The 25,618-nt window shown below is 40.1% G+C and overlaps 1 protein-coding gene and 1 non-coding gene across 2 annotated transcripts in view; both read left to right on the top strand.

The window, feature by feature from the left end:
* Positions 1 to 1,005: 1,005 nt before the first annotated feature.
* The window catches only part of LOC131251625 (protein TIC 100), a 50,706-nt gene continuing 26,093 nt past the window's right edge, over positions 1,006 to 25,618 (top strand). Inside the window, exons 1-8 of the mRNA XM_058252465.1 lie at positions 1,006 to 1,722; positions 12,422 to 12,493; positions 13,246 to 13,335; positions 13,453 to 13,626; positions 13,708 to 13,798; positions 14,602 to 14,664; positions 14,758 to 14,824; positions 25,466 to 25,569. Coding sequence (XP_058108448.1) covers positions 1,082 to 1,722; positions 12,422 to 12,493; positions 13,246 to 13,335; positions 13,453 to 13,626; positions 13,708 to 13,798; positions 14,602 to 14,664; positions 14,758 to 14,824; positions 25,466 to 25,569 — 1,302 coding nt within the window. The 5' untranslated portion in view covers positions 1,006 to 1,081. The remainder of the gene's footprint in view (positions 1,723 to 12,421; positions 12,494 to 13,245; positions 13,336 to 13,452; positions 13,627 to 13,707; positions 13,799 to 14,601; positions 14,665 to 14,757; positions 14,825 to 25,465; positions 25,570 to 25,618) is intronic.
* LOC131221786 (small nucleolar RNA R71) lies at positions 20,777 to 20,883 on the top strand. Its single transcript, XR_009159590.1, has one exon. It is a non-coding gene; the product is annotated as a small nucleolar RNA R71 (small nucleolar RNA).

Below are 25,618 nucleotides of genomic sequence, written 5' to 3'. Positions count from 1 at the left end.
CTGAGACTAGATCTACACTAAGGGTTCGTTGCTACTGAGCAGGGGAGAACTAAACCTAGATACACAATGTTATGCTGGATTTGTAGTTGGATTTTTGCTCTGGATATACTTATGCTATTTATAGCTTTTCGAAAGATACTGAAGAACAATTGTCAATCCGATATACTTATGCTATTTATAGCTTTTCGAAAGATACTGAAGAACAATTGTCAATCCACGAAGCGTCTTCGCATGCAACCAGGTAAGAAAATAAAAGTTACATTTTGTCAATCGTGACCTTATCTTCACTGTATGCTTAGAACGTGGTTAGGATTGACATGGTTAGAACAATTGCTTATCTTTATCAAAAGAAAACCAAAAATACCGAAAACACTTTTTAAAATGTGAGTAGATTCCTGAATCCTCGACGCATACTTCTCAAACATCGTTTAGGCCACGTGGTTGCATCAACATCGTTTACCTAATCCGTATAGATTTTGGTGCAAACAATTTCAAACACCATCATTGGTTTATTTTGTTGTTGATTTGATATTGATGTAATGTAAACTTGCCAACATTATATTTCTAGTATGATAAACCAAATGATGTAATTAGTGTCATTATTGGGTTAAATGCAACTAATGTCATCAGAGAAATAAAATAACTTGTAATCTTCCCATTTCTTTCAATGCCATAATTAGTAAAACAAATAAGCCCTTAAATTATTATGATAGCTTAATGAAAACTTTATAAAAAGGCATGGAAGGTTAATTGTATATTAAGTACGTAAATTTTTTTTCATTATATAAAATTGGCTATATGATTAGGGCTGTAAGCGGGCCAGGCCTAGGGTTGTAAGGAATTTCGACTGCAGAGGCCGGGCCTGTTCAAAATTAAACATTTGCTTTGGTCCAAGCCTTGCCCATTAACAGCCCTGCCGGCTGGGCTGTGATGTTGGGCCCTATTCGATAGGCCCAATGCCTGGCCCACTTCCATCAAACCATACCACACTCCCCAACAAAAGCTCCAAAATCGCAACGGGCGCAGCTGCTCTCTCTTGCCATAACCTTATCTCTCCCTCCCTGCTCTCTTTGCCCAGAAAATGCCTGAGGAGAAGGTCTCAGACGACCCAAATGCTCAAAACCAAGAATCGGAATCTTCAAAAGAATCCAAACAAGACCTTCCATTGTTATCTTCTTTATCAGAAGAAGAAGAAGAAGAAGAAGAAGAAGAAGAAGACGACGACAACGGCTCGGATGACTCCGACAACGACGACTTGGCCTACGTCGACGAGTCCGATGGCGAGTCAGCGAACGATGACTCGGCCGAGACGACTGTCCGCATGTTCAACGAAGTCCTCGACAGCAAGCAGATGCGGAAGCGCGAGGAGGAGGATGACCGGAGTTACGTCTACTACGAGGACCTATTCGACTTCCCCAAGGACCCTGAGAAATGGCGGGAAGAGGATCTCAAGGAGCTCTGGGCTGACGGCCCCATTGAGATGACCAAACCCGGGTGGGACCCTGTGTGGGCTGACGAGGAGGACTGGGAGATTGTCAGGGAGGAGGTCAAGGCCGGGCGCGACCCGCCCATCGCACCCTTTTACCTTCCATTCCGGAGGTACTACCCAGCGATTCCAGATAATCATTTCGACATCTCGAGCCCCAAGTCAGTGATTGAAGAATTGGATAGGATCGAGGAGTTTATGAAGTGGGTCAGCTATATTTTCCCTGATGGGAGCTCGTGAGTGCGGTTTTTTCCATTTCTTCTTTCTCCATTTTCTCCTTTCTTTTTCTTTTTTGGTTGGAATGGATGCAAATTGGATTCCGATTTTCATATCATTTTTGTGTCTTCCTTAGATGGGTTAGTTACATTTTTTTTCTTCATATAGAAAGAGATGGCATGAAATATTCAATCTGTGTATGGCATTCCCATCATTTATTGTGCTATTTGATGTGTTCAGAATGAAAATTTTATTGTGATGGATGTGATTTGGGTTTTCTTTCTGTTTTTATCCAGATGGGTTGGTCTTGTATGATTGGTACAATGTTACTTTCAATATCTGTATGTATGTATCCACCTGTATAGTTATTTTTATCTGTTTGAGCTTCCTTTCGCCAGGTTAGGCACACTTTTATTGATATGATTTGCAGTCTCACGGGTGCATGTTTGCTGGGTCTGCCTCTCAGAAGAAGTAATCGGTTTTAAAATAGAGACCTGCTAGGATACACATTGAGACATCCGCCCCTTATACATTATTGGATTCAATTTCCTATTCAACTCAAACCTTAAAAGCTGCAACGTTGGATCTCTCGACGCTCGAGGAAGTGACTATCATGGAACAAAATGAATTGCACATGATAAACGGGTGAAGAGAAGATGGAAGTACCAGATGCTTATGCAATTGCCATGTGTTTGGACATTAAAAGTCACTAAGGAAGAAGATTAATCTAGAGTCGTGCCCTTGTGTGGAACAACTGTGTGGGTACAAAATAGTTCAGTATGAAGCCCTTCGTAGAAAGCATGCTCCCTGTGGAGTTAAGCATTAACAACATGGTGCCGGTCATGCTCATCTCCTAAGCGAGGGAGCGCGACATGCAATCGAGTGTCCGACATGTCTGGGTTCATCTATAAACCCTGCAGGGGGTCATTTTCAGGATCAATTTTCAGATTCTCACATTGAGAATCATCATTTGGTGCCATACTCTTGCCAGTGTGATCAAAGCTCACACTCTTCCCTCGTTGTAGGTGCAAATAACCCGATTTTGCTACATTGCTTATGCCATGCATTGCTTGTGCTCTCTAGACTTGGAAGCAACAATGTACAAGGAATGGTTCGTGCAGAGGCCAAGCCGTGATAGGAGCTGTTGTAATATTTCATAGCGGGTTGGCATTATCACATTATGTAGAAGTAGAATCAACAAAAATGTACATATTATGAAGTGGCATGCAAAGGTTCATTGTTATAGACACGATTGAGACTTTTTAGCATTGACTTCTCATCTTGAAATGTATAACCCAGTTCAAAACTATCCCAACATCATTAACAATGTGAAGATGGTGATAATGAGGTATTTCAGTAGGCCAATGAGTCTTTGATGCATGCTAGGATTGTCTATTTCATTGGACTCTTGATCATGCAGTTTATGATTGACCTCATTAGGGCATTGACTGGACGAGTAGCAAGCAATCTAGGTTTAGTAAGGAGGTTGAGCACATACTTCCATTGGGATAACAATATTCCTTCATTGACTAGGAAACTTCAATATTGAGGAAGTATTTGAGATGCCCAAGGGCTTTCATGTCAAAGGATGTGGCTTGGAACGTTTTAACTTGGTCAATCTCCTGCTTGCTATTTCTAGTAAGAATGATATCATCAATATAAACAATAAAAATGGTAGAATTGCCATTTGCCCTCTTGATGAACACAAGGGAATCGGAGGAGCTATGTTTAAAGCCAATTTGGGAGATCATAGTGCCGAGTTTTTTGAATTAGGCCTCTATGCGATTGTTTGAGGCTGTAAAGGCTAAAGAGCTTTTCTGAGCTTTTAAACTTGTGCTTTCTCCCCCCTTAGGCCGAAATTTAGGAGAAAGAGCCATATAGATATCCTCTTGAAAGCCACTGTGAAGAATAACATTCTTTTCATCTAGTTGGTAAATAGGCCAATCAAGGTAAGGTTTGACTTATAGGAGTATGTGAATGAAGGTCAAATTGGCAATCGTGGCAAATGTTTCTTCATAATTCCCGTTGGGTGAATCTTTTGGCTAGGAGATGAGCCTTATATCTTGCAATAGAGCCATTGGACTTGTATAGAGTGTGAAGATCCATTTGTAGCTGACCACATGTTTTCCATTTGGGTTATAGCAACCAAGTCCCAAGTCTTCTATTTTTCCTGGGTGGGCATTTCTTACATCATTGCTGCTTTCCAATTGGGATCTGCCAGGGCATCTGCCACTCTAGTTGGAACAAAGACAGCGGATATAGAAGACAAATAAGATAGATACGATGGAGAAAAAGATTGATAATACACGTAATTACCGATTGAATGGAGAGCTGATGGATCGAGTTCCTTTGTGGAGGACGATAAGAAGATCCAAGTGTTCTGGTTTAGAAGTTGAAGGTGGATGGTGATCAAGTAGCATTGTTGGGTTTTCTCCTTTTGGAATAAGCTAGCTCAAGGACTTACTGGTTTAGGTATATATCTCATGTGGTCCCTAGGTCATTTTTTGATTTGAGGAGAAACTATGAGTTTTTAAAAAATGGCCAAGATCTCTACTAAGAACAAAAGTTTGGCCCTCTTCAATGTTTGACGTTTCAATAACAAGGACCACAAGAGTATCAAACAATGTATTGATATGCCTATCTAGTTTGAAATATAGTATTTTTTTCAAAGAATGTAACATCCTTTGAAACATATCGTTTCTGATTTCTAGAGCATTAACACTTATAGCCCTTTTGAGAGTTGGAATATCCCAGAAATATACATTTGATGTGTTGAGGTCATCTAGTTTGAGATGGTCCTCGTATATGCACAAACACTTAAGGGGAAGAGTAAAAAAAGGAGCATCTGATTCCAAGATTTTTAATTGATATTTTCCTTCAAGAACAATAGTTGGAGTCCAATTGATAAGATGGCTAGAAGTATGGCTTTACCCTAATATGACTTTGGTATTGGCATGCCAAGGATCGAGCCACCTCCAATAGATGTCAGTTTTTGTGTTCTGCATCATCATTTTGTTGCGGGGTATGCAGGCATGAGGACTGAAACTCTACTTAATGTTCTATGAAATATTTCTATAGATCATGGTGTAGATATTCACAGGCATTGTCAAATCTAAAGCATTTAATTTTGGCATCATATTGGTTGAGAACCATCTTATGGAACAACCTTGTTACTGTTGAGACTTCTTCCCTACTTTTCAAGAGATAAAACTATGTAGCGAGTGCAAAATCAATAGAGGACAAAGTATTTAAAACCAAATATTGGAGTAACAGGTGCTGTTTACCATGAGTGACTGAGATGAAATGGTTGCACACTATTCCTATTACTTGGAACGGAAGAAGTCCTACAATACTTAGATAATTGACATGTCTCACAATAAATATTATCACAAATATTAAATTTCTCTAGAAATTATAAACAAAGGGATTCTAGTGATAAACGTCCTAATCAAGTGTGCCATATGATTACTCGATCTCTATTTTTGACATCCAATGTGAAGACTAGAGCAGAACTAGGATCCCATGAGTTTATGAGATAAATCCCACAATCTTCAGGACCACCAACAATCTTAGTCGTTGCTGAGTCTTGGATGACACAATGAGATGGATAGAAAACAATACAACAATTCAGTTGTTTGGTTAAAGTACTAACAAACAACAAATTGGAGAGAAGATGGAACATGTACTGTGGATGAAATGGATAAGGAATCTAAGAGATAAAAAGTTCCTAACAAATTCATCAACAATCCTACTATCACTAGAAATAGGAGAATAGGAAGTGCAATCTTCTGCTGTTCCGATCATGTGGTCAGATGCTCCTGAATCAATGATCTAGGAAGTTTAAGATAAGTGATTGGCAAATGCAGATGTTCCTGACTGCTCTCCTAAGTTAGTAGTGGAGATGGAGGGTTTAAGAACTGCCGTTTGTTGTTGCAGTCTGTTGATTTCTTTATCCCTTAAGTCTTGATCAGTATTGCCAGATGATGTTTCCCCATCAACCATAGTCATATTGGCCCTTGATTTCGTCTGGATATCTTTAGGTCAAAGACTAGGATTCAATATCCAACATTGCTCTTGACTATGTCTTCTCTTTCCACAGTAATTACAGGTTTTTTTTTTTTTTTTTTTGCCTATATTCCATCAACTAGGACTTTTCCCAAATTTGGAGTCTTTGCCAATGCTGATGTCTCGGGGATCACGGAACTCTGTGCGTTTGCTTTATTGTGCTGCCAAGCCTTTCCTCAAATACAATTGTGTACAGATTCTAAGGAGGGTGAGGATTTCTTCCCAAGCACCTGTATGTGTTGATGCATAAAGTCCAAATGAAGGTTAGCAAGGAACTTGAAAATGCATAGTTACTCCATTTGTTTTCTAACATCATCTGGATGTAAATGCATTGTTCGGCAATGGTATAATTCTTCCCATTTCTGATAATGACCTGTAAAGTATTCTTCCATTGTTCTATCACCTTGCTTAAGATTATTAATTTCTGTTGGAATCTGATATAAGTTGTCTACTTCTTCTTGTTGGGAACATGTCTTTGCAATCTTATACCAAATTTCTGTGGCCATTTTAAGAAACCAATGTTGTGCTGCATCGAATGCAATGGCCAAGAGATAACAAGCACATTATTACTTTCCTAATCATCGTGGATGGATCATCAGTTTTGAATCCTTTATTGGTCCTGGTACTATGCCAACCCAGGTGTCCCGTATCGGTATCGGTTGACGTAACGGTGCCCTCCGAAACCGATATGGATACGGGGGCGTAACGGCAATACGGGGGCATAACGGCACGTAACGGCGCAAATTTTTTTTTTCCCAAAAAAATATGAAAAAATATAGATTAAATCCGGAATATTCTAAGCATTCCAAATATGCATTCATTTATAAATTGGAACATGTTTATGGTGGTGTAACGGTCCACTCTTTGGTGAGAAGTTGTATCGGACTGTCTGATGAATTTATGAACTAGATAACCTGAATTTGACTACAAAATTCATATATTTAATTTTCTAACTATCTACTATCAATGATAGATATATTAGAATGAATGTAATATGAAAATATCTTACATTTAGGTGTTTGCAATTATTTTTTAGGGCCAAAATTCATGCGTAAATAGAAAAAATATAAAAATATATATATATAAAATGGCACCCCAAATATGTAAAATGCACATTAACATATTCTATTATGATTAACACATCATATGGCATCATTAAAACAGTAAAAGAATCATTAAAAAATGATTTTTCGAATTTTCAAAAAAAGGGCCGAAATAAATGCGTAAATAGAAAAAAATATAAAAAAAATATAAAATGGCACCCCAAATATGTAAAATGCACATTAACATGTTCTGCTATGATTAACACATCATATGGCATCATTAAAACAGCAAAAGAATCATTAAAAAATGATTTTTTGAATTTTCAAAAAAAGGGCCGAAATAAATGCATAAATGGAAAAAAATAAAATATAAAATATAAAATGGCACCCCAAATCTGTAAAATGCACATTAACATGTTCTACTATGATTAACACATCATATGACATCATTAAAACAGCAAAAGAATCATTAAAAATGATTTTTTGAATTTTCAAAAAACGGGCCAAAATAAATGCGTAAATAGAAAAAAATATAAAATGGCACCCCAAATCTGTAAAATGCACATTAACATGTTCTACTATGATTAACACATCAAATGGCATGATTAAAACAACAAAACAACCATTAAAAATTGATTTTTTGAATTTTAAAAAAAGGGGCCAAAATTCATGCGTAAATAGAAAAAAATATAAAAAAATTATTAAATGGCACTCCAAATCTGTAAAATGCACATTAATATGTTCTACTATGATTAACACATCATATGGCATGATTAAAACAGCAAAACATATTAAAAAAAGTATAAATACCTATTTTTAACGAATTTCTAAAAAATGGCCCACCGAGCTTTGATTTAAGAAAATCCGTAATATAATGTGTTTTTATCTCAAATACCTAGCCAAGGTTGGTCGAAATTAGTAGTAGAAGGAGTGAGAAATAGTTTGGAAGCAAGAGGTTTCAAAAAAACAGCAAAAACAGAGCTTAAAATGAAAAAAAAAAGTTACCGTTATTCAGCCGATACGGGTACAAAATTAGGTTACGGCCGATACGTAACCGTTTTGGCACACCATGATGCCAACTTTTTACAGGTACCTATGTACATTCTTGCAAACGGGGACCACTCTAAATAATTAGTTCGATTGAATTTGATAGTAACAATAACAAGCCTAGGATGATCAGTTGGTCCCATCGTAATCTGTACCTTTTGATTGGTCCTTGATTGGTCTCCCATTGATTAAAAAAAATCTGACCATAAAAGGCCATAGAAAAAGGAGCATGGTGGACCTGAGAGCCTGAGAAAAGTTGAGAATGGGTCATTAATCTTGACAATGATCTCAATAGAGGTTGTAATGCTGGGGCATTTCACACCGGGCTCGAGTGGGGTAGCCCATGGGATGCGAGGACACATTCGGGGTGGGCGGCCCATGTGATTTGGGGCCCACGAGCCCATAAGGGGGTTCGGCCGAGGTCCTAACCCATGAGATGTGGGGCCTGGGCTATGAGATAAAGGGTTTAATTCGCCATACTCTAATAGTTCGAGCTACTCATGAGATGTGGGGCTTGGGCTATGAGATAAAGGGATTAATTCACCATACTCTAACAGTTCGAGCTTTTAGAGCAAGTGGTTAATTGTCCTGCATCAAATTGGTATCAGAGCAGGAGGTCTCGTGTTCGAGACTCTTCACCAGGAGTAATTAATGCATGGCATTTCACACCATGCTCGAGTGGGGTAGCCTGTGGGATGTGGAGACACACTCAGGGTGGGTGACCCATGTGATTTGGGGCCCACGGGGGAGGTCTCCTGTTCGAGACTCCTCACCGGGGGTGATTAATGCAGGGGCATTTTACACCAGGCTCGAGTGGGGTAGCCCGTGGGATGCGGGGACACACTTGGGGTGGGCGTCCCATGTGATTTGAGAGCCACGAGCCCATGAGGGGGGTTCAACCGAAGTCCTAACCAATGAGATGTGGGGCCTGGGCTATGCGATAAAGAGATTAATTCGCCATACTTTAACAGTTTGAGCTATTAGAGCAAGTGGTTAATTGTCCTGCATCAGGTTGGTCGAGTTGGCAGAAGCTGTCAGCAATGCAATTAGACCCAATTGAGGTTGCCGGTGCTTCCCATTGTTTTCAATATCGGCATTGTATGGGCCGATACGGCCATATCCTATCCATATCAATGTGTATGGGACTAAATCTGCTCAAACTTAAAAAATGGGCCGTAGCTATATGGGCTGATATGCCCATAAAGGCCCAATCTTAATTTTTTCTTTTTAAATTTACTTATTTTTTCCTCTTATGTTTTCATTCAAACCACGGAAGAAGCTTGGAAAGTCATTTTAGGCTAGATCTAGACTTATTTTGGGTTCGAAATAAATGACTTGAGTGAGATTCGATAGATTGAAGCGGAATGGACCATTATGCGAAAAAGTCAGAAAAAGGGTAAACCTTCACTTTCTTTTTTATGTTCTCATGTTCTTTTTGTTGTATTTCAATGTAATGGGCTCTAATTCACCAAATCATGCTGGACTTGTGTTCAATTTGGGCCTATTTGGTTCACTTTCAATAGGTTAAATCAATAGACAACATTCTTATCAAAGAATGCAGAATACATCATTATATTCTTGTCCATAATACAAAAAAAAAAAAAAAAAAAGGATAGATTTTTGAATACCGATATGCAACGCCTGTATTGTATCTATTTTTTGGGTTAAAAAGCTGGTCTCATTTCCCCCTTCTTTCAAGATATTTTTCCTTAATTCTTTGGCTTTAAAAATTTTTGATCAATATAGGCCGATACTGATGTGCAACACCTGTATCGTATCGTTTTTGAGCCAAACCAATATGCTCCTTGATACCATTTAATGCAGGGGCATTTTCACACCGGGCTCGAGTGGGGTGGCTAGTGGGATGTAGCGGCGCACTCGGGGTGGGTGGCCCCTATAAGGCGGGTATCTCGTGTGAGGCAGGCCCCACCCGTGTGAGGCAGGTGACTTGTGTGAAGCGGAACCCGTGTGAAATACAACCCACGAGGGGGGTTCGACCGAGGTCCTAACTCATGGGATGTGGGGCATGAGCTATGAGATAAAAAGATTGATTCGCCATGCTTTATCAGTTCAAGCTTTTAGAGCAAGTGGTTAATTGTCCCGCATCAAAGTGGTATCAGAGCGGGAAGTCTTGTGTCCGAGACTCCTCGCCGGGGGGGTTAATGCATGTGCATTTTCATACCAGGCTTAAGTGGGGTGGCGTGCGGGATGCAAGGGCACACTCAGGGTGGGCGGCCTATGTGAAGCAGAACCCTTGTGAAGTGGGGTCCACGAGGGGGGTTCGGCCATGGCCTAACCCATGAGATGTGGGGCCTGGGCTATGAGATAAAGGGATTGGTTTGTCATGCTCTATCAGTTCTAGCATTTAGAGCAAGTAGTTAATTGTCTTGCATCACCATTACTCAGAACCATGGTGCTGTCCGGTGTCTCTGGATGGGGCTATCGACGCTGATGGTAGTTCCAATAGGGATTGCTGACTCGTCTAGAGGTTCAAATGGAGAACTTCGACCAGAGCTAATGTCTAGGGAGAAAATCCCTTTGTTTTTGGTGGAGCAATTCACCTTCGAAGGAGAAAGCATGCCTCTAGAGGCTCATGTGAGAAAGGCCTCTGTATGATGATGATGGGAGAAGATGGGGACAAACATTGTTATAAGTTGTCCAAATTGCCAAGAAATAGTTCCTTTGCACGAGTTAGAAACCGATGTATTTCCATGACGACAAAATATTGCATCATTCAGCTGTGTCAATTGGACCATGATCCAAGAGAGACTGATGCTGTTAAAGAAGAGAAAAGTCCCTTTGGAGGATCCGACTACGGGAGAACTAGGAATGGAGAGTTCTTCCACTTTTTCTGCCTGACTCTTTGGTCTTACGAATGTTTCTTCCTTCTTTCTACCTTCTTTGCTCGTTCTTTCCTTCATTTTGAGGGTCTACCACCCATCCCCCTTTATTCAAAACCTTATGTGATGATGGAAGAAAGAGAGAAGGGGAGGGATCAGAAGAGCTCCCATGTAGATGGAAAGAGAAGAAGATAATGGGAGATGTGGAAATGTGCGGAGGGAAGAGAAAGGAGAGGATTCAATGATACTTTGCTCTAGAGATGCTTTATTTATTGAGCTTTCTAAGCCCACATGTACACAGTACACAATGCCAGCATGGCCCATAGATACGACATCCTATCCATCCGTCAAATTGAGGAAATCATGTGGATGCTTTTGCCAAAGAATGACGCAGGTCCACAAGTTTGCTGGACCAAAGTTTATGAAACAATGTAAGGCTCAGAAAAACTTTCCTGAAGTTCTCTAACCCATTGTCATGTTACCTATATCATGGCCCAATCGCTGATCGGATCATGTTTACTTTGGGGGTAAGAATATCAACACAGTTTGATGTACCTAATGGGTGTCTTGAATATTGAATGGTACTGCCACGCTGGCACATGTAGTGGTGTGTACATGAGCCTTATTGTATGTGCATGTTGGCTTAGCAAAGCTCTTCTTTATAATAAGAATGGGCTACAAAAGATAAGCTCCAATTAAATACTGCGTAATCACAAAAGATACAACAATATCTCCTAAAATACGGTGCTTTGAAGGACGATGGCGTGCAATGTGCACTCCCTTATTTTATTTCAGTGCACCTCACGTTCACCAAGGCCTGTTCACTCTAACACATTTTATTGAGCGTTTTAATATCCACTCTCCCTTGAGACCAAGGCTTGAACATTTGTTACCACTTCATTAGATGGAGTTTGTGTCTTTTCATTTCCTAGCCAACGAAAATTCCTTTTTAATCTTTCCTGGGTCTTGAGGGCATTGATTAGACACTAAAATAGGGACATAATGTAGAGCAGAATATTTGTAAGGCTGCTTCAATAAGCTGGCTTCAACCTTGACATGAAAAGGTACTTGCTTTTCCAAGCCAATACTTTCAGTCCTTTACAAAACCAGTCTAAATGACCCTTAGCTTGCTTCCTGACACATAAGGGGAGACCAAGATAGGTGCATGTTGGCTTCAAGCTTTACACCTAAATACGCTCGCCAATCTCCCCAGTATCTTCCTTCGCATACACACACCTAACATTTCGCCGTTCTGCTAGTTGATTTTCTGGCTCGAGACTTTTTCTTCAAAGTATCACAAACTCTCCCTAAAAGTTTCCACTTCAATGTGACTGGTAAAACAAAATAGAAGAGTATTATCTGTAAACCATAAATTGGCCACCTGGAAAATTGCAAATTTGCCTTTTCATGTGTGTATATGTGAATGTTCCTTGCACAATATATGTGGATACTATTTTTTTTTTTCCTAAACGGCATGCTATATATGGATAATATGCTCTTTTCAATTGCAATTGTTACACTGTTACACCAAATCCTTCTGTTTGGATATTATGCTTTTGCTGTTATCATTTTCAGTTTTTTCTTATCCCTGTACATGGTTTGTAAACCGTACATTATATTGATCTTCCTGGAGGAAAGGTGTATATGTTGCTGAGCCAGTGGCCTTTATGGAGCACCAGATGTTTATGTTGCTTATGCCTGTCATATTATTTATTTTGTTAAAGGTATGAAGGGACTGTGTGGGATGACTTGGCCCATGGGAAGGGTGTATATGTTGCTGAACAAGGGCTAGTAAGGTTAGTTTATTCTCTAAGTTTAATCCCATACTGTCTCCTGTGTTGTTTACTACTTAAATTTCATGGTTTTAAAGAATTCTTTAACTTTTCTTGTTTTTTATATAAATGTTGTTTTTGTGTCCAATTTGTAATGGTTGTATATGTCTTAAGCACATTAGATACAACATTCATGCACTTTTATTTGTTTGTTTATTTATTTATTTTCCTTTCTTTCTTCTCTTCATACACTTTTATTTGTTTGTTTGTTTATTTATTTTCCTTTCTTTCCTCTCTCTCTCTCTCTCTCTCTCTCTCTCTCTCTCTCTCTCTCTCTCTCTGTGCATGAGATTTTCATCTATTACTTGATGTTGTAGGGAACAATTGTTGCATGGAAGATATGACAACTGTTAATGATATTGAGATCTTTTTGTAAGAAATTCCATTCAGCTTTTGGTTCTTGCAACTTGTGCTTAAGGACAAAATCTTTAAATTTGTTTAGCTTATCAATTCACATGACTCTGTTAGATGAAGAGAATAACAATTTCATATATAATTTGCTGGATAAGGCCATAGAATTTATTATTTGATCAGCTTTCCCCTTATTTCTTTAAAACTTACTGCAAGAATCATCTTTTTCCTCGGCTGGTATTTTTGGAAACTCTACATTTCTTAGTTGAAGTTGACTGCCATAGTTCTCAACAAGTTTGGGGCTTCCAAAGTCTGAGTCCTAATGAAAGACAAGCTACTGATGAAGAGGCATTTACTGCTTGCAGATATGAAGGGGAGTGGCTTCAAAACAATATGGAAGGTCATGGAGTTGTAGAAGTTGAGATTCCTGATATAGAACCTGTACCGGGTTCCAAGTACGTTACTCATTATTCTATTCAATATCACTGCTATCACATTACAATAGCTTCCGAACGACCCACCCGTCTGTTTGATAAATTAATGTGGTATGGAATTTGCATTTGCCTTTACAGGTTGGAAGCTAAAATGCGTGCGGAAGGCAAAATCATATCCAGGGATTTCATGTCCCCAGAGGATAAACGTTGGCTAGAAATGGACATAGAAGATAGCATCCGCTTAGCTGGTACGAAGTATGAGATCCCATTCTATGAAAATGAGGAATGGGTCAGGCAGTTTGGGAAGAAACCGTAAGATTTTTTCATCTTATCCTGGCTGGTTGCTTCATCACTTGAGAAGCTCAGATAACAATTAGAGTCTTTCTATGTCAGGGAAAAAGGTCGATACAGGTATGCTGGGCAGTGGAAGCATGGTCGCATGCATGGGTGTGGTGTATACGAAGTGAATGAACGCATTATATATGTAGGTCCATGGAATATTCCACTAACCAGGATAATGCTTAATTTTTTTTTTTTTTTTATAGGTAACACTACCAGGTATTGAACCCTGGATCACTCACGCACACTACAATGCCTCTACGAGCTCAGCTAATGAGCGGGAGACTCAAACCTTGATTTCTTCTTATCAGGAATTTTCCTTTTGAGTGTTGAGCTGATGACCAATGTTCATAAACTCGGTGGTTGACTAGAACCTTAGTTGAGCTTGGTTTTGGCTATTGAGTCCAATCTCCAATCAGGGTATTAAAAAACACTTACATAACAGCTGTTACGTGATGGTGATGGTTGGGACCCTTATGCATTATGGGACCATAATGGCCTGTAATGGGCGTTACGGGCCCAATATAGGTTTGTTTGTTTTTATTTTTTATTTTAAAAAGAAAAAAGAAAAAAGAAAAAAGAAAAAGAAAAGGGCCATAACGACCCAATACAGAAGAGAAAAAAGGTCATTACAGCCTTTACGGCGGCCCTATATTGTTACAGTAACTGCACTGTTTGTTATGGCTACTGTTACCGTTATTAAATGCTTTGCCTCCAATCCATAAAATTGACCTGGTCAATCATGAAATTGGCTGAGCTGTAATTAACATGATCATTTAAAAAAAATATATAATTTTGGAACACAAGCAAGTTTTCCATAAACTCGATCAGGTCAAACTTAGAAATTTTATTACCAGATATGAATTGAGTTTGATTTTCAGAACATATTTTGTGACTGTTTGCTGCCTCCTTGCATTGTGAGTCTAAAGTCATTCTTCATGCACTCAGGGTAGATTCTACTTTGGAGAGCACTTGGAGGATTCTACCGGCTGTGATGCTGATGTTTCAGGGGTATCCAATATTTTATTTCATTGCATGTTATAGCCGTTTCTTGAAATTTGTGTTTGCAAATATGGTTTGTGGGTCACATGCATGTTTGCACAGCTGCATGCAGGAATAGCCGAAGTTGCTGCTGCAAAGGCTCGGATGTTTGTTAACAAACCTGATGGAAGTACACCTCTATCCAATCTATCCTTCTTTTCTAGATGCTTAGTAGAGGAAATTTTGTAACATAGTTGCTAAGGTCATTTCATGTTTAAAAATTGGAAATCCATAAAACTTGGTACTTTTGGTAGATAAATCAATATTCATAATTTGTTTTAACATGAGAGGCATTTAAAACTTTAGGCTCAACTTGGAAATCCTGCTTTCGAGTTCTGAGTTTAACTCAGCTGAGTCAATGAGGAACTTGATGATTTTACGAAGGCTCGGAGGTTGGACTTGGCACTTGAGCCTTGAGCTGAGCTTCGAGTTGATCAATGAGTTTTCAATCACTGATTCAGAGAAATTTGAATTTGATGTCTGTAAGATACTAGTAAAAATTAGATAACAGCTTAAACTGAACTGTTTAATGGTCAGGACCCCCAGAGGGTGTGCATAGTATCCTTGGCTTTTATGTTTCTACAACTGAGGCCATGTTTCAGAAATACCGATCATTGTTATATGATGAGCCCTACTGCTGATGTACCATGCCCCAACAAGCTCCTAGATGTGATTGAAGATCCTGGCTATCCAATCTTTGGTCTTTTTCTTCAGTCGAATGCTGACCAGTGCTGCAGCGCTTCTCTTAATCGTTTGCAGGTTGCCAATCAAAGGGTCAGCACTGTCCCATCAAGAAATTCGGTGGCATGATCCATCCAATGTGGGACTCATCATATCAGTGGTCTGGATCACAAAACCATGGGCCCCGAAGTTACCTGGATAATCTGAAATATGTGTTGTTGGTCTACACCATAGGTTTGCTCCCTATAGGTGTACATTTAATTCCCTATGAATGATATGTGAAAAAATTTGGGTGTACAGTCTTCATCATAGGTTTGCTCCCTATAGGTGAGGATTTGATTCCCCTTCTTGGCTTTCCAAAGATATCTACGTAAGAGCGGGTCAGCACAAGAGAGAAACCAACAGAAGTAAAATAAAATAACAAAAATAAAATCCTACCTATACCACTTTCGTAGGTGCTCTCGATTGCATTTAGCGTATGCAACAAGCCTTTAAACCCCTAGGTTGCCCTTAGTGGACGAGTTGTAGTCTCGTGAGGGTTTGCAATAATGTTACCCACAAACATTGAACTAACTAATTAAGTGAAGAGCTGGGTTGCCTCCCAGGAGCGCTAAGTTTACCGTCTTCAACCAGACAAATAAAGCAACTACTCTAGTCCTATGAAAGCGATAAACCTACCTGTACCTCCATCAGACTAGGAGATCAATCTTGGTAAACAGGAGCAGTCAGGGGCATGGACATGTCCTCTGAATCAAATTTCTCGACAAATGGTTTCAATCGATGTCCATTGACTTTAAACTCCTTGCCATTGTCGGGATCTCTTATCTCAATGGCCCCATGAGGAAAAACAGTAACAACAATGTAAGGGCCGGTCCAACGAGATCGAAGCTTACCCGGAAAGAGATGTAATCGAGAATTGTACAAAAGGACCTTCTGACCAGGCGTGAATGATTTTCGCAAAATGTGTTGGTCATGAAATGCTTTCATCTTGTCCTTGTAAATTCTCGAATTATCGTACGCATCATTCCGAATTTTCTCAAGTTCATTCAATTGAAGTTTGCGTAGCGAGCCAGCGTTGTCCAGATTGAAATTAAGATTTTTGATCGCCCAGTACGCTTTATGTTCCAGCTCTACAGGCAAGTGACAAGCTTTCCCATAGACAAGTCTAAAGGGAGACATTCCAATAGGGGTTTTAAAGGCAGTACGGTATGCCCATAAGGCATCGGTCAATCGGATTGACCAATCCTTACGATCAGGGTTAACCGTTTTCTCCAAAATGTGTTTAATTTTCCTATTAGAAATCTCAGCTTGCCCACTTGTCTGTGGGTGGTACGGGGTGCTCACCCTATGAGAGATACCGTATTTCTTCATTAAGCTCTCAAATGGTTTATTACAAAAGTGTGAGCCCCCATCACTAATGATGGCTCGAGGCGTTCCAAATCGAGAAAGGATGTTTTCTTTTAAGAATTTAATGACCGTGCGATGGTCATTAGTTCGACACGGAATCGCTTCAACCCATTTAGTGACATAATCTACGGCGAGCAAAATATACAGATTTCCAAACGATTGGGGGAATGGTCCCATGAAATCGATTCCCCAGCAATCAAATGCTTCAATGATAAGGATGGGATTCAAAGGCATCATATTTCGACGGGACAATGCTCCCAATTTCTGACAACGCTCACAAGCTTTGCAAAACTCATGAGTGTCCCTAAACATAGTGGGCCAGTAAAAGCCACACTGCAGAATCTTGGCCGTGGTCTTTTTAGCAGAAAAGTGACCACCACAGGCCTGTGAGTGACAGAAGGAGATGACGCTCTGATGCTCATCGTCTGGTACACATCTCCTTAGGATTTGGTCTGGGCAATATTTAAATAAATAAGGATCATCCTAGAAAAAGTTACGCACCTCGGTGAAGAATTTCTTCTTATCTTGCGCAGTCCACTGTGTCGGTATGGCACCTATAGCAAGATAATTAGCAATATCAGCAAACCAAGGTGAATGGGAGACTCTGAACAGTTGTTCATCAGGGAACATGTCGTTGATATGGGTCGTCTCAAGGGAATCAGAGGTATGAAGGCGAGAAAGGTGATCGGCCACAACGTTTTCTACTCCCTTTTTATCTTTAATTTCCAAATCAAATTCTTGGAGTAGAAGGATCCATCGTATCAGGCGGGGCTTAGAATCATTCTTAGAAAGAAGATACTTTAGTGCCGCATGATCTGTATAGATAATAATCTTGGATCCGATCAGGTAGGACCTAAATTTGTCCAAGGCGAACACTACGGCTAAGAGTTCTTTTTCCGTAGTTGAGTAGTTCACTTGGGTCGGATTTAAGGTCCTACTCGCGTAATGGATGACGTAGGGTCTCTTATGCTTTCTCTGGCCTAGAACCGCTCCAAGAGCATAATCAGAAGCGTCGCACATAAGCTCAAAAGGAAGGCTCCAGTCGGGTGGCTGCATGATAGGTGCAGTGGTTAACGTGCCCTTAAGCTTGGTGAAAACTTCCTGGCATTGCTCAGTCCATTCGTACGGAGCATCCTTTTGAAGAAGATTACATAAAGGACGAGAGAGGAGACTAAAGTCCTTTATGAATCGCCTGTAAAATCCTGCGTGTCCTAAGAAGGATCGCACGTCTCTGAGGTTCTTGGGTGGAGGTAGGTTAGAGATAAGATCGATTTTTGCCTTATCTACCTCGATTCCCTTGGACGAGATGATATGCCCAAGGACAATTCCCTTTTGAACCATGAAATGACACTTCTCCCAATTAAGTATCAAGTTATTTTCTTCACATCTTTTCAGCACACATTTAAGACTTTCCAAGCACTTGCTGAAAGATGGACCGTAAACAGAGAAATCATCCATGAAGACCTCTAGATATTACCCCACCATATCAGAAAAGATACTAAGCATACATCGCTGAAAGGTGGCAGGGGCATTACATAGTCCGAATGGCATCCTTCGATAGGCAAAGGTGCCGTAGGGACATGTAAATGTGGTCTTTTCCTGGTCTTCAAGGGATATCACTATCTGGTTGTAACCCGAATACCCGTCAAGGAAACTGTAATAGGAATGACCAGCTAACCTTTCCAGGATCTGATCAATGAATGGTAAAGGAAAGTGGTCTTTTCTCGTAACGGTATTCAACTTCCTGTAGTCAATGCACATTCTCCAACCAGTAGTGACTCTAGTTGGCACGAGTTCATTATTAGCATTGGCTACGATGGTGATTCCGGACTTCCTAGGGACCACTTGAGTTGGACTCACCCATTGACTATCAGATATAGGGTATATGATACCCACGTCCAATAGTTTAAGAACCTCGGCCTTAACCACTTCCTTCATGTTTGGATTTAGTCTACGTTGTGGTTGCCGAGCGGTTTTTGCATTATCCTCAAGATATATGCGGTGAGTACAAATCGAGGGATCGATTCCCTTGAGGTCCGCTATCGTCCATCCCAGGGCTCCTTTATGCTCAATGAGAGTAGATATGAGCATACTCTCCTGTTCTTTCTCCAGGTGGGCAGAGATCACCACCGGGTATGTCTCATCTTGACCTAAATAGGCATATTTCAAATCAGAGGGCAAAGGTTTTAGATCAAGCTTCGGCGGCTTGAGATTAAACGGTAGAGGCACTACATCGGTTTGTGGCAATTCTTCAAATTGTGGCCTCCACCGGTTAACTTCAAGTACCGGTGCAGTATCAAGCAAGGCGCACGTCTCCCTAATCATGTCATCATCAAAATCATGGGAGTGGGCCAGTCACGTCTCTAGAGAGTCAGAGGACAAGGTTAGAGGTGTCGTATCTTCCACGAAAGAGTCAATCATGTTAATGTCGTGGAAATCGTCATCCTCCTCTAAGTTTCTGCCGTTATTGAAAAAGATGTTTGACTCCAATGTCATATTCCCAAAAGAGATAGTCATGACACCATTCCTGCAATTGATAATTGCATTTGAAGTGGCAAGGAATGGGCGACCAAGAATGACGGGGATCTGAGTGCTTATGTTATTGATGGGTTCGGTGTCCAGGATGATAAAATCTACAGGGTAATAAAATCTATCAACTTGGACCAACTCATCCTCAATTATCCCTCTTGGTACACGAACAGAGCGATCAGCAAGTTGTAGTGTGGTTAGGGTGGTTTTAATTCACCCAAACCTAACTGTTTGTATACCGAGTAGGGAATCAGATTGACGCTCGCTCCTAAGTCAAGAAGTGCGTGATCAATTCGATGGTTCCCGATTACACATGATATGGTTGGGCTACCGGGATCTTTGAATTTCTGTGGCACGTCTTGCTTTAGGATAACACTCACTTTCTCAGTCAAGAAAATTTTCTTTTGAATACTTTGCCGTCTTTTGGTCGTGCATAAGTCTTTCAGAAATTTGGCATATGAAGGAATCTGTTTCACGACATCAAGTAGAGGAATGTTGACTTTCACTTGTTTCAACACCTCTAGGATATCCTGAGAGTTAAAGAGAGGTTTTGGTGAAACCAACCGTTGGGGGAACAGAGCAATTGGCTTCTCTAGAAGTTCCGGTTCTAATTTTTGTGGGGCATCACTGGATCCATTATTGTTGTCTCCTTCTGGTTCTTGAGGCTTTTCGGGCCTAACCGGAAGAGTTTTATCAATGATCTTTCCACTCCTAAAAGTGGTGATGGATTTAGCGTGCCCCATCTGATTTGAAGAGCTGGGATCATTAATCTCGTACTGCGGTTTAGGATTGGGGAGAGGTTGTGCAGGAAGCATCCCCTTTTCTATAACCGTCATACGAGAATCTATCTTTTGCATAAAATCTGTAATTCCCCGCATTGCCTGAGCCAGCTCTTGTATGGAATTTTGAACCGGTTCCTCTTGAGGTTTCACTTGATTTGGATTTTGATTGAAGAAACCTTGAGGGGTAGCCGTTTGTCCATTCCTCCAACTAAAGTTTAGATGATTTTTCCAACCAGGATTGTACGTATTGGAGTTAGGTCTAGTAAAAGGTCTTTGATAGTTGTTTACAGCATTAGCTTGTTCATTCAACACTCCTCGAAAGGCGGGTATTGTAGGATAATTTTCAGTTGTATGAATGTTGCAATCACAGATGCCGCAAACAATTTCATTAACCTTATCCTTTTTTCCTTCCATGTATGAGAGTAGTTACTTTACACTTGAGATCATCCTCTTTTTTCAAGAGATATAATCCACCTTTCTCCTTTAATTGAGTCGGCCTAGACGTGGTGTTCGACTTTGGGTAATAGTCCCATGATTGTGTTTTTTCAGCAAGACTATCGAGGTAATCCCATACCTCGTCAACATCTTTATTAATGAACTCTCCATTACACATTGTCTTGACCATTTGGCGCATGGAAGATGTCAGTCCATTATAGAAAAAATTTGTAATGCGCCACGTTTCAAATCCGTGTTGTGGGCATGAACTGACCAAATCTTTGAACCTTTCCCAACATTGGAAGAATGTTTCATCTTCCTTTTGGGCAAAGTTCATGATTGCTTTTCTGAGGGTAATCGTTTTATGATGTGGGAAGAATTTTTTTATGAATTCCCTCTGCATGTCGTTCCATGTGCCAATGGATCTAGGACGCAGTGAATGTAACCACGTCTTAGCTTTCTCTTTTAAGGAAAAAGGAAAGAGTTTCAGCCTAATTGTATCCTCAGATACATTAGGAAAACATAATGTAGCTATAATCTCATCGAACTCTTTCAAATGTAAATATGGACTTTCTGATTCAAGTCCATGGAATTTGGGAAGGAGTTGGATAACTCCTGGCTTGATGTCCATTTGTCCTGTGTTTTCAGGAAAAATCATGCATGAGGGCGTACTCACTCCCGCCGGTTGTAGATAATCTCGTAAAGTACGAGGCGGGGGTGCCTGATGCACCTCATTCTCATCTTGGGTATCCTCCACCCTGGGTGGAAGTAGAGGAGGTTGGTCTTCAGCCATAACTTCAATTAACTCAGGGGATTTCGAGTGGTGTCTAGTCCTGCGATGGATAGTCAACCCCTCAACCAATCCTCCTTCAGTCAAGAGACGTCGAGTGTTGTCACGAGCCCACTTGGGCATGAAACACTCGCAGCCCTAAATCAAATTCGAACGAAAAGAAAATCTAGAAAGAAAGAGAGAGTTGGAAAGAAATTACCAAATTGGAGTCCCTAAGTTAAAAACCTGCAAAATAAAACAAAATAAGTTAGATTCTAAAAAGGAGAAGAACAATCCTTTAAAAGAAAGATAGCAGTAAACTGATTTCTAAAAGAAGGAATTCCTAAAAGAAAGTGGAAATTTCTAAAATAAATTAGGAAAGTCCTAAACTAGAAAGTAAATTACTAAAAGAGAACTGAAAAATAGAAAGTAGAGAAGGAGCTTACCGAATTAGAAATTTCTATCTTAAAGGCCTACAAAATAAGAAGGTTAATTTCTAAACAAAAATTCTACAAGTAGAAAATTTCTAAAAGTAAATTAGGAAACAAAGTTAGATTCTAAAAGAGCTAAAATTAAAAAGTTACTAAAAATAAAAATAGAAAGTTAATTCCTAAAAAGGGAAATAACTAACCTAGTTTCTAAAAACAAAAGAGGAAAATTTCCAAAAATAAACTATTTCCTACAAATAGGAAAATATTAGAATTAGAAGATTTCTAAAATTTAAACCCTAATTTTAAAAGTAGAAAAAGTAGAGAAATTAGGAAGGAATTACCAATTTAGGAACTTATGTCAGGATCCTACAAAACATGGAAAATAAGTTCGTTCTAGAAATCAATTAAAAACCTAAAACTAAATTTAGTCAAATTCTAATATTAAACTAATTCTAAAACTAATTAATTTCAGAGAATCGCAACCGTCAGTCCCCGGCAACGGCGCCAAAAGCTTGTTCACTCCCCAAGTATAGGGTTGTGATGTAGTAATAAACTCGGTGAGACCGAGGTCGAATCCCAAGGGACTGATACCTGTACGTTATCTGAAACTAAGTAGAACTAGAACTAGACTAAGATGTAATCTAAATTAAATAGAATTTAAGGAATAATTGTGGAGTAATTATCTAAAACTTTAAACAATTTAGGGAAGGGAAACTAGGGATTCAGAGGATCCACTTATAGAGATCAGGGAGATCTTATGCCTGCATTAAGAATCATGGAAATCAAACTGAACTTACTTGATTTAGTCTTCACGTGATGAAAGGAATATGAATCAGAATGGATTTCATCATCAAACCATGCCCAGGAGACAGAGCAAACAACAGAATTAAACCAATTACCAACCAATCAGATGATTATGAACGTTAGGAAGGATACTGCCATCAAACCATGCCCAGGAGACGATGGCGAACAACAGGGCTTCCTGACGTCACAATCAAAATAAGGAAAAAGAAATACTCAAAGCCATTGCAAACCCATTGTAATGTCAGTCACAACAGGCCATTAAAGACTACAAATATTCTCATAATAAAATTAAATCAAAAATCAATTCAGTCTAAATAAAAGGCATAGCAACAGTCTCCCATCACGCTACAGGCTTCACCTCTTAGCCCTAGCTAAGAGGTTCAGCCAGACATGGATGAGCTGGATCTCTTAAAAATAAACAAATTATAATCAAAATAAAAAGAAGAAGAAACTCTCTAGCCTCCTAGTCTGCTCCACGGCTGCCTCCAGCCCCACGTTCAAGCTTCCCTGTTCAAAAAGAATCCCCACCGATCCCCTGTTTTCCTCCACCCGCTCTCCCCTTCCTCCCGTTCTCTCCCTCTTTCTTATAGCCCCAGGGCCCTGGAGAAGTCGGTTTGATGTTGCTGCTGTTGGCGGGATTTCTTACGCAGCAGCGTGCGCAAGTAAGGCCTGCGGACCGAGCTGCGTTGTTGGTGGGGCCCATGATCAGTGTTGCGTGAAGAATCAACACCGTCCATCAGCTTAATGGCGGGATTTCGGTCTGGGATTGACCGTTTTGGCTGGCAGCTGAGGCGGTCCACCAAGTGGATTGTGCAGAGACTGTCCCAACGTCCAGCAAGATGGAGCGCGATCCCTGTCGTGTTACTGACCAATCTCACCTACATCTTGGTCTAGATCATTGCCCAGATATATTGGACGGTCTGGATCATGCATCCGACCCCCACCATGGACGTATAATGGCCCAAGAAAGCCGGGCAGCGTCCGGTTTTCACGGACGCCCGCAACAGAGCACGCGCTGATGCGTGGTGGGGCCCACTTTACTGGTGGTTTGAAAAATCCACTCCGTCTATTCGTTTCAGCTCGAAAAACCAGGTGGGAATCATTGTTTTTGGATAAAAATCGGTGTGGTCCAGGGATGATTTCATTCAGCCGTCCGTCACACGTTTGGGCAGTTAAAGATCAATATCCGCTGTATATTGAAATTCTGTCGCCTAGGACTTGGTGAGCAGGCCGTTATGGATCCGATGAATGGCTTGGATTCTTCATTTGGACAATGAGTGGGGCCCACAGCATCAACCGACGATGACAGAGGATTTCGCTGTAACGGCAGTTGCCGTTTTGGAGAAGGAAGTCGGTCAAAACTGACTTTGACCGAGCTTCTCAATCCGGTGCACCTCCAGTGCACGTGTGCTGAGCACACGCACTCCATGTAAGTGGCTCCCACCGTGATGTTTTGAGAAATCTAATCTGTCCATCCGTTCTTTCAGCTAATTTAAGGGGTTGAGCCCAAGTTGGAAGCATATCCAGAGATCCAGTGGGCCCCAGGTTGATGATTCATGGGCTGATATGAACGTTGGGCCACGTCCACAACGATCCAACGGCCGAAATTTGACGTGTACGGTTAATTTATGGTCCTTAGGCCATATGTGAAGTTTCGAACTGAACGGATGGTAGAAACCCTGTGATCTTGCATTCTGCGCCAGTTTCGGGCCTCTTTAACGTGAACGGCTTTATTTCCTCGGATCCCTGGTGTGTAAATCCTCTATCTTGGTCCCATGGAATCCCGTCCATGCCTTTAGCATCCTTTTCAATCCATGCTCGTCAATTCTCCTTTCATCACAAATACGGTTAAAATAGCCCGTTAAAACATTATCATGTTCGTAATTTAGGTAATAACTGGGGTCTAATATGCAATATTTGACCCTCAACAGTTGTACCCCTATCGAGGACTTCATCTCAGTTTTTTGTGTATTTCAAATATCAGGTTGCCAATAGAGTTTTCCTACTTTAGAAATCAAGGTTCTGATATCGATGTTGATCTTGTCATAGCTGTTTCTATATTGGGTATTGGCGGAAAAGATTAATCCTTACCCATGCAACCAATCTGCGATTGCTTTTGTGGATCTGAATTCTGCTTTTCCTTTTAAATAGAGCTAGAGGATAATTGTTTCTTATTGCTGCACCATGAAAGAACCATATTTTTTGTATACACCTAAAATCTACACATTGGTAACATCTCACTAAGTTCCTCACATCATGTGAGGCTTCTAAAAGGGATGCAACAGGCACTAACTGATTGAAATGCGACATTATTTATTGTTTTCTTTTCTAGAACCTTTTTTTTTGTCACTTAGGTGTCAATGCTTGACAACGCATGACAGCATTAGCCACAGATACGAGCTGTTAAACATGTCAATTCTAGGAAACCTAACATGCCTGTATGAACATGTATCATAATGTGCCTTGATAAATTTTAATGCATCACGTGTATGTGCACACATGCGCAGATGATAAATTTTAATCCTTACCTTGAATACATGATTTCTGCGTTTCCTGTTTCTCGCTTTAAATGATTGTGTACTTTTGAAACACTATAATTGTTCTGTTTTCTTTTTCTTCAAGTGCTCACTACCGACCAACATAGGAAGATTTCTTTTTAATTGGTTGATGGTTTTGTATCTATGTTTTGCTGCTGAAGCTTTGTATCTAGCCAGTAATGTTGTTAGGAAGTTGATCTCATGCGGTTTCTTATATGTGATGTTCAACCATATACTGTTTGAATACAAGCACCATGTATTGTTGTCTCATCACATGTATTGATTATCAGATAAGCAAACCCATTTTAATGGAAGTAAGAAAATTTAAATACAACTATCTGCTGAATACGACTCTTCTCTCATTTGACTACTATGGGATTTGTTTTGCCTGCACAGTGGTAAGGGAAGAGAGAGGTCCATATGGTGACCCTCAGCATCCCTATTTGTATGAGGAAGATGATGTATGGATGGCACCGGGATTCATTAACCAATTTTATGAGGCAAGTGTTTGATTTTGTTAGTAAAACCAAAGATCTTTGTCACTTTGCA

Source organism: Magnolia sinica, chromosome 1 (genome assembly GCF_029962835.1).
Source record: "Magnolia sinica isolate HGM2019 chromosome 1, MsV1, whole genome shotgun sequence".
Taxonomy (NCBI): Eukaryota; Viridiplantae; Streptophyta; class Magnoliopsida; order Magnoliales; family Magnoliaceae; genus Magnolia; species Magnolia sinica.
The sequence above is the reverse complement of the archived record's forward strand: the minus strand, read 5'-3'. Positions and strand labels throughout refer to the sequence as shown.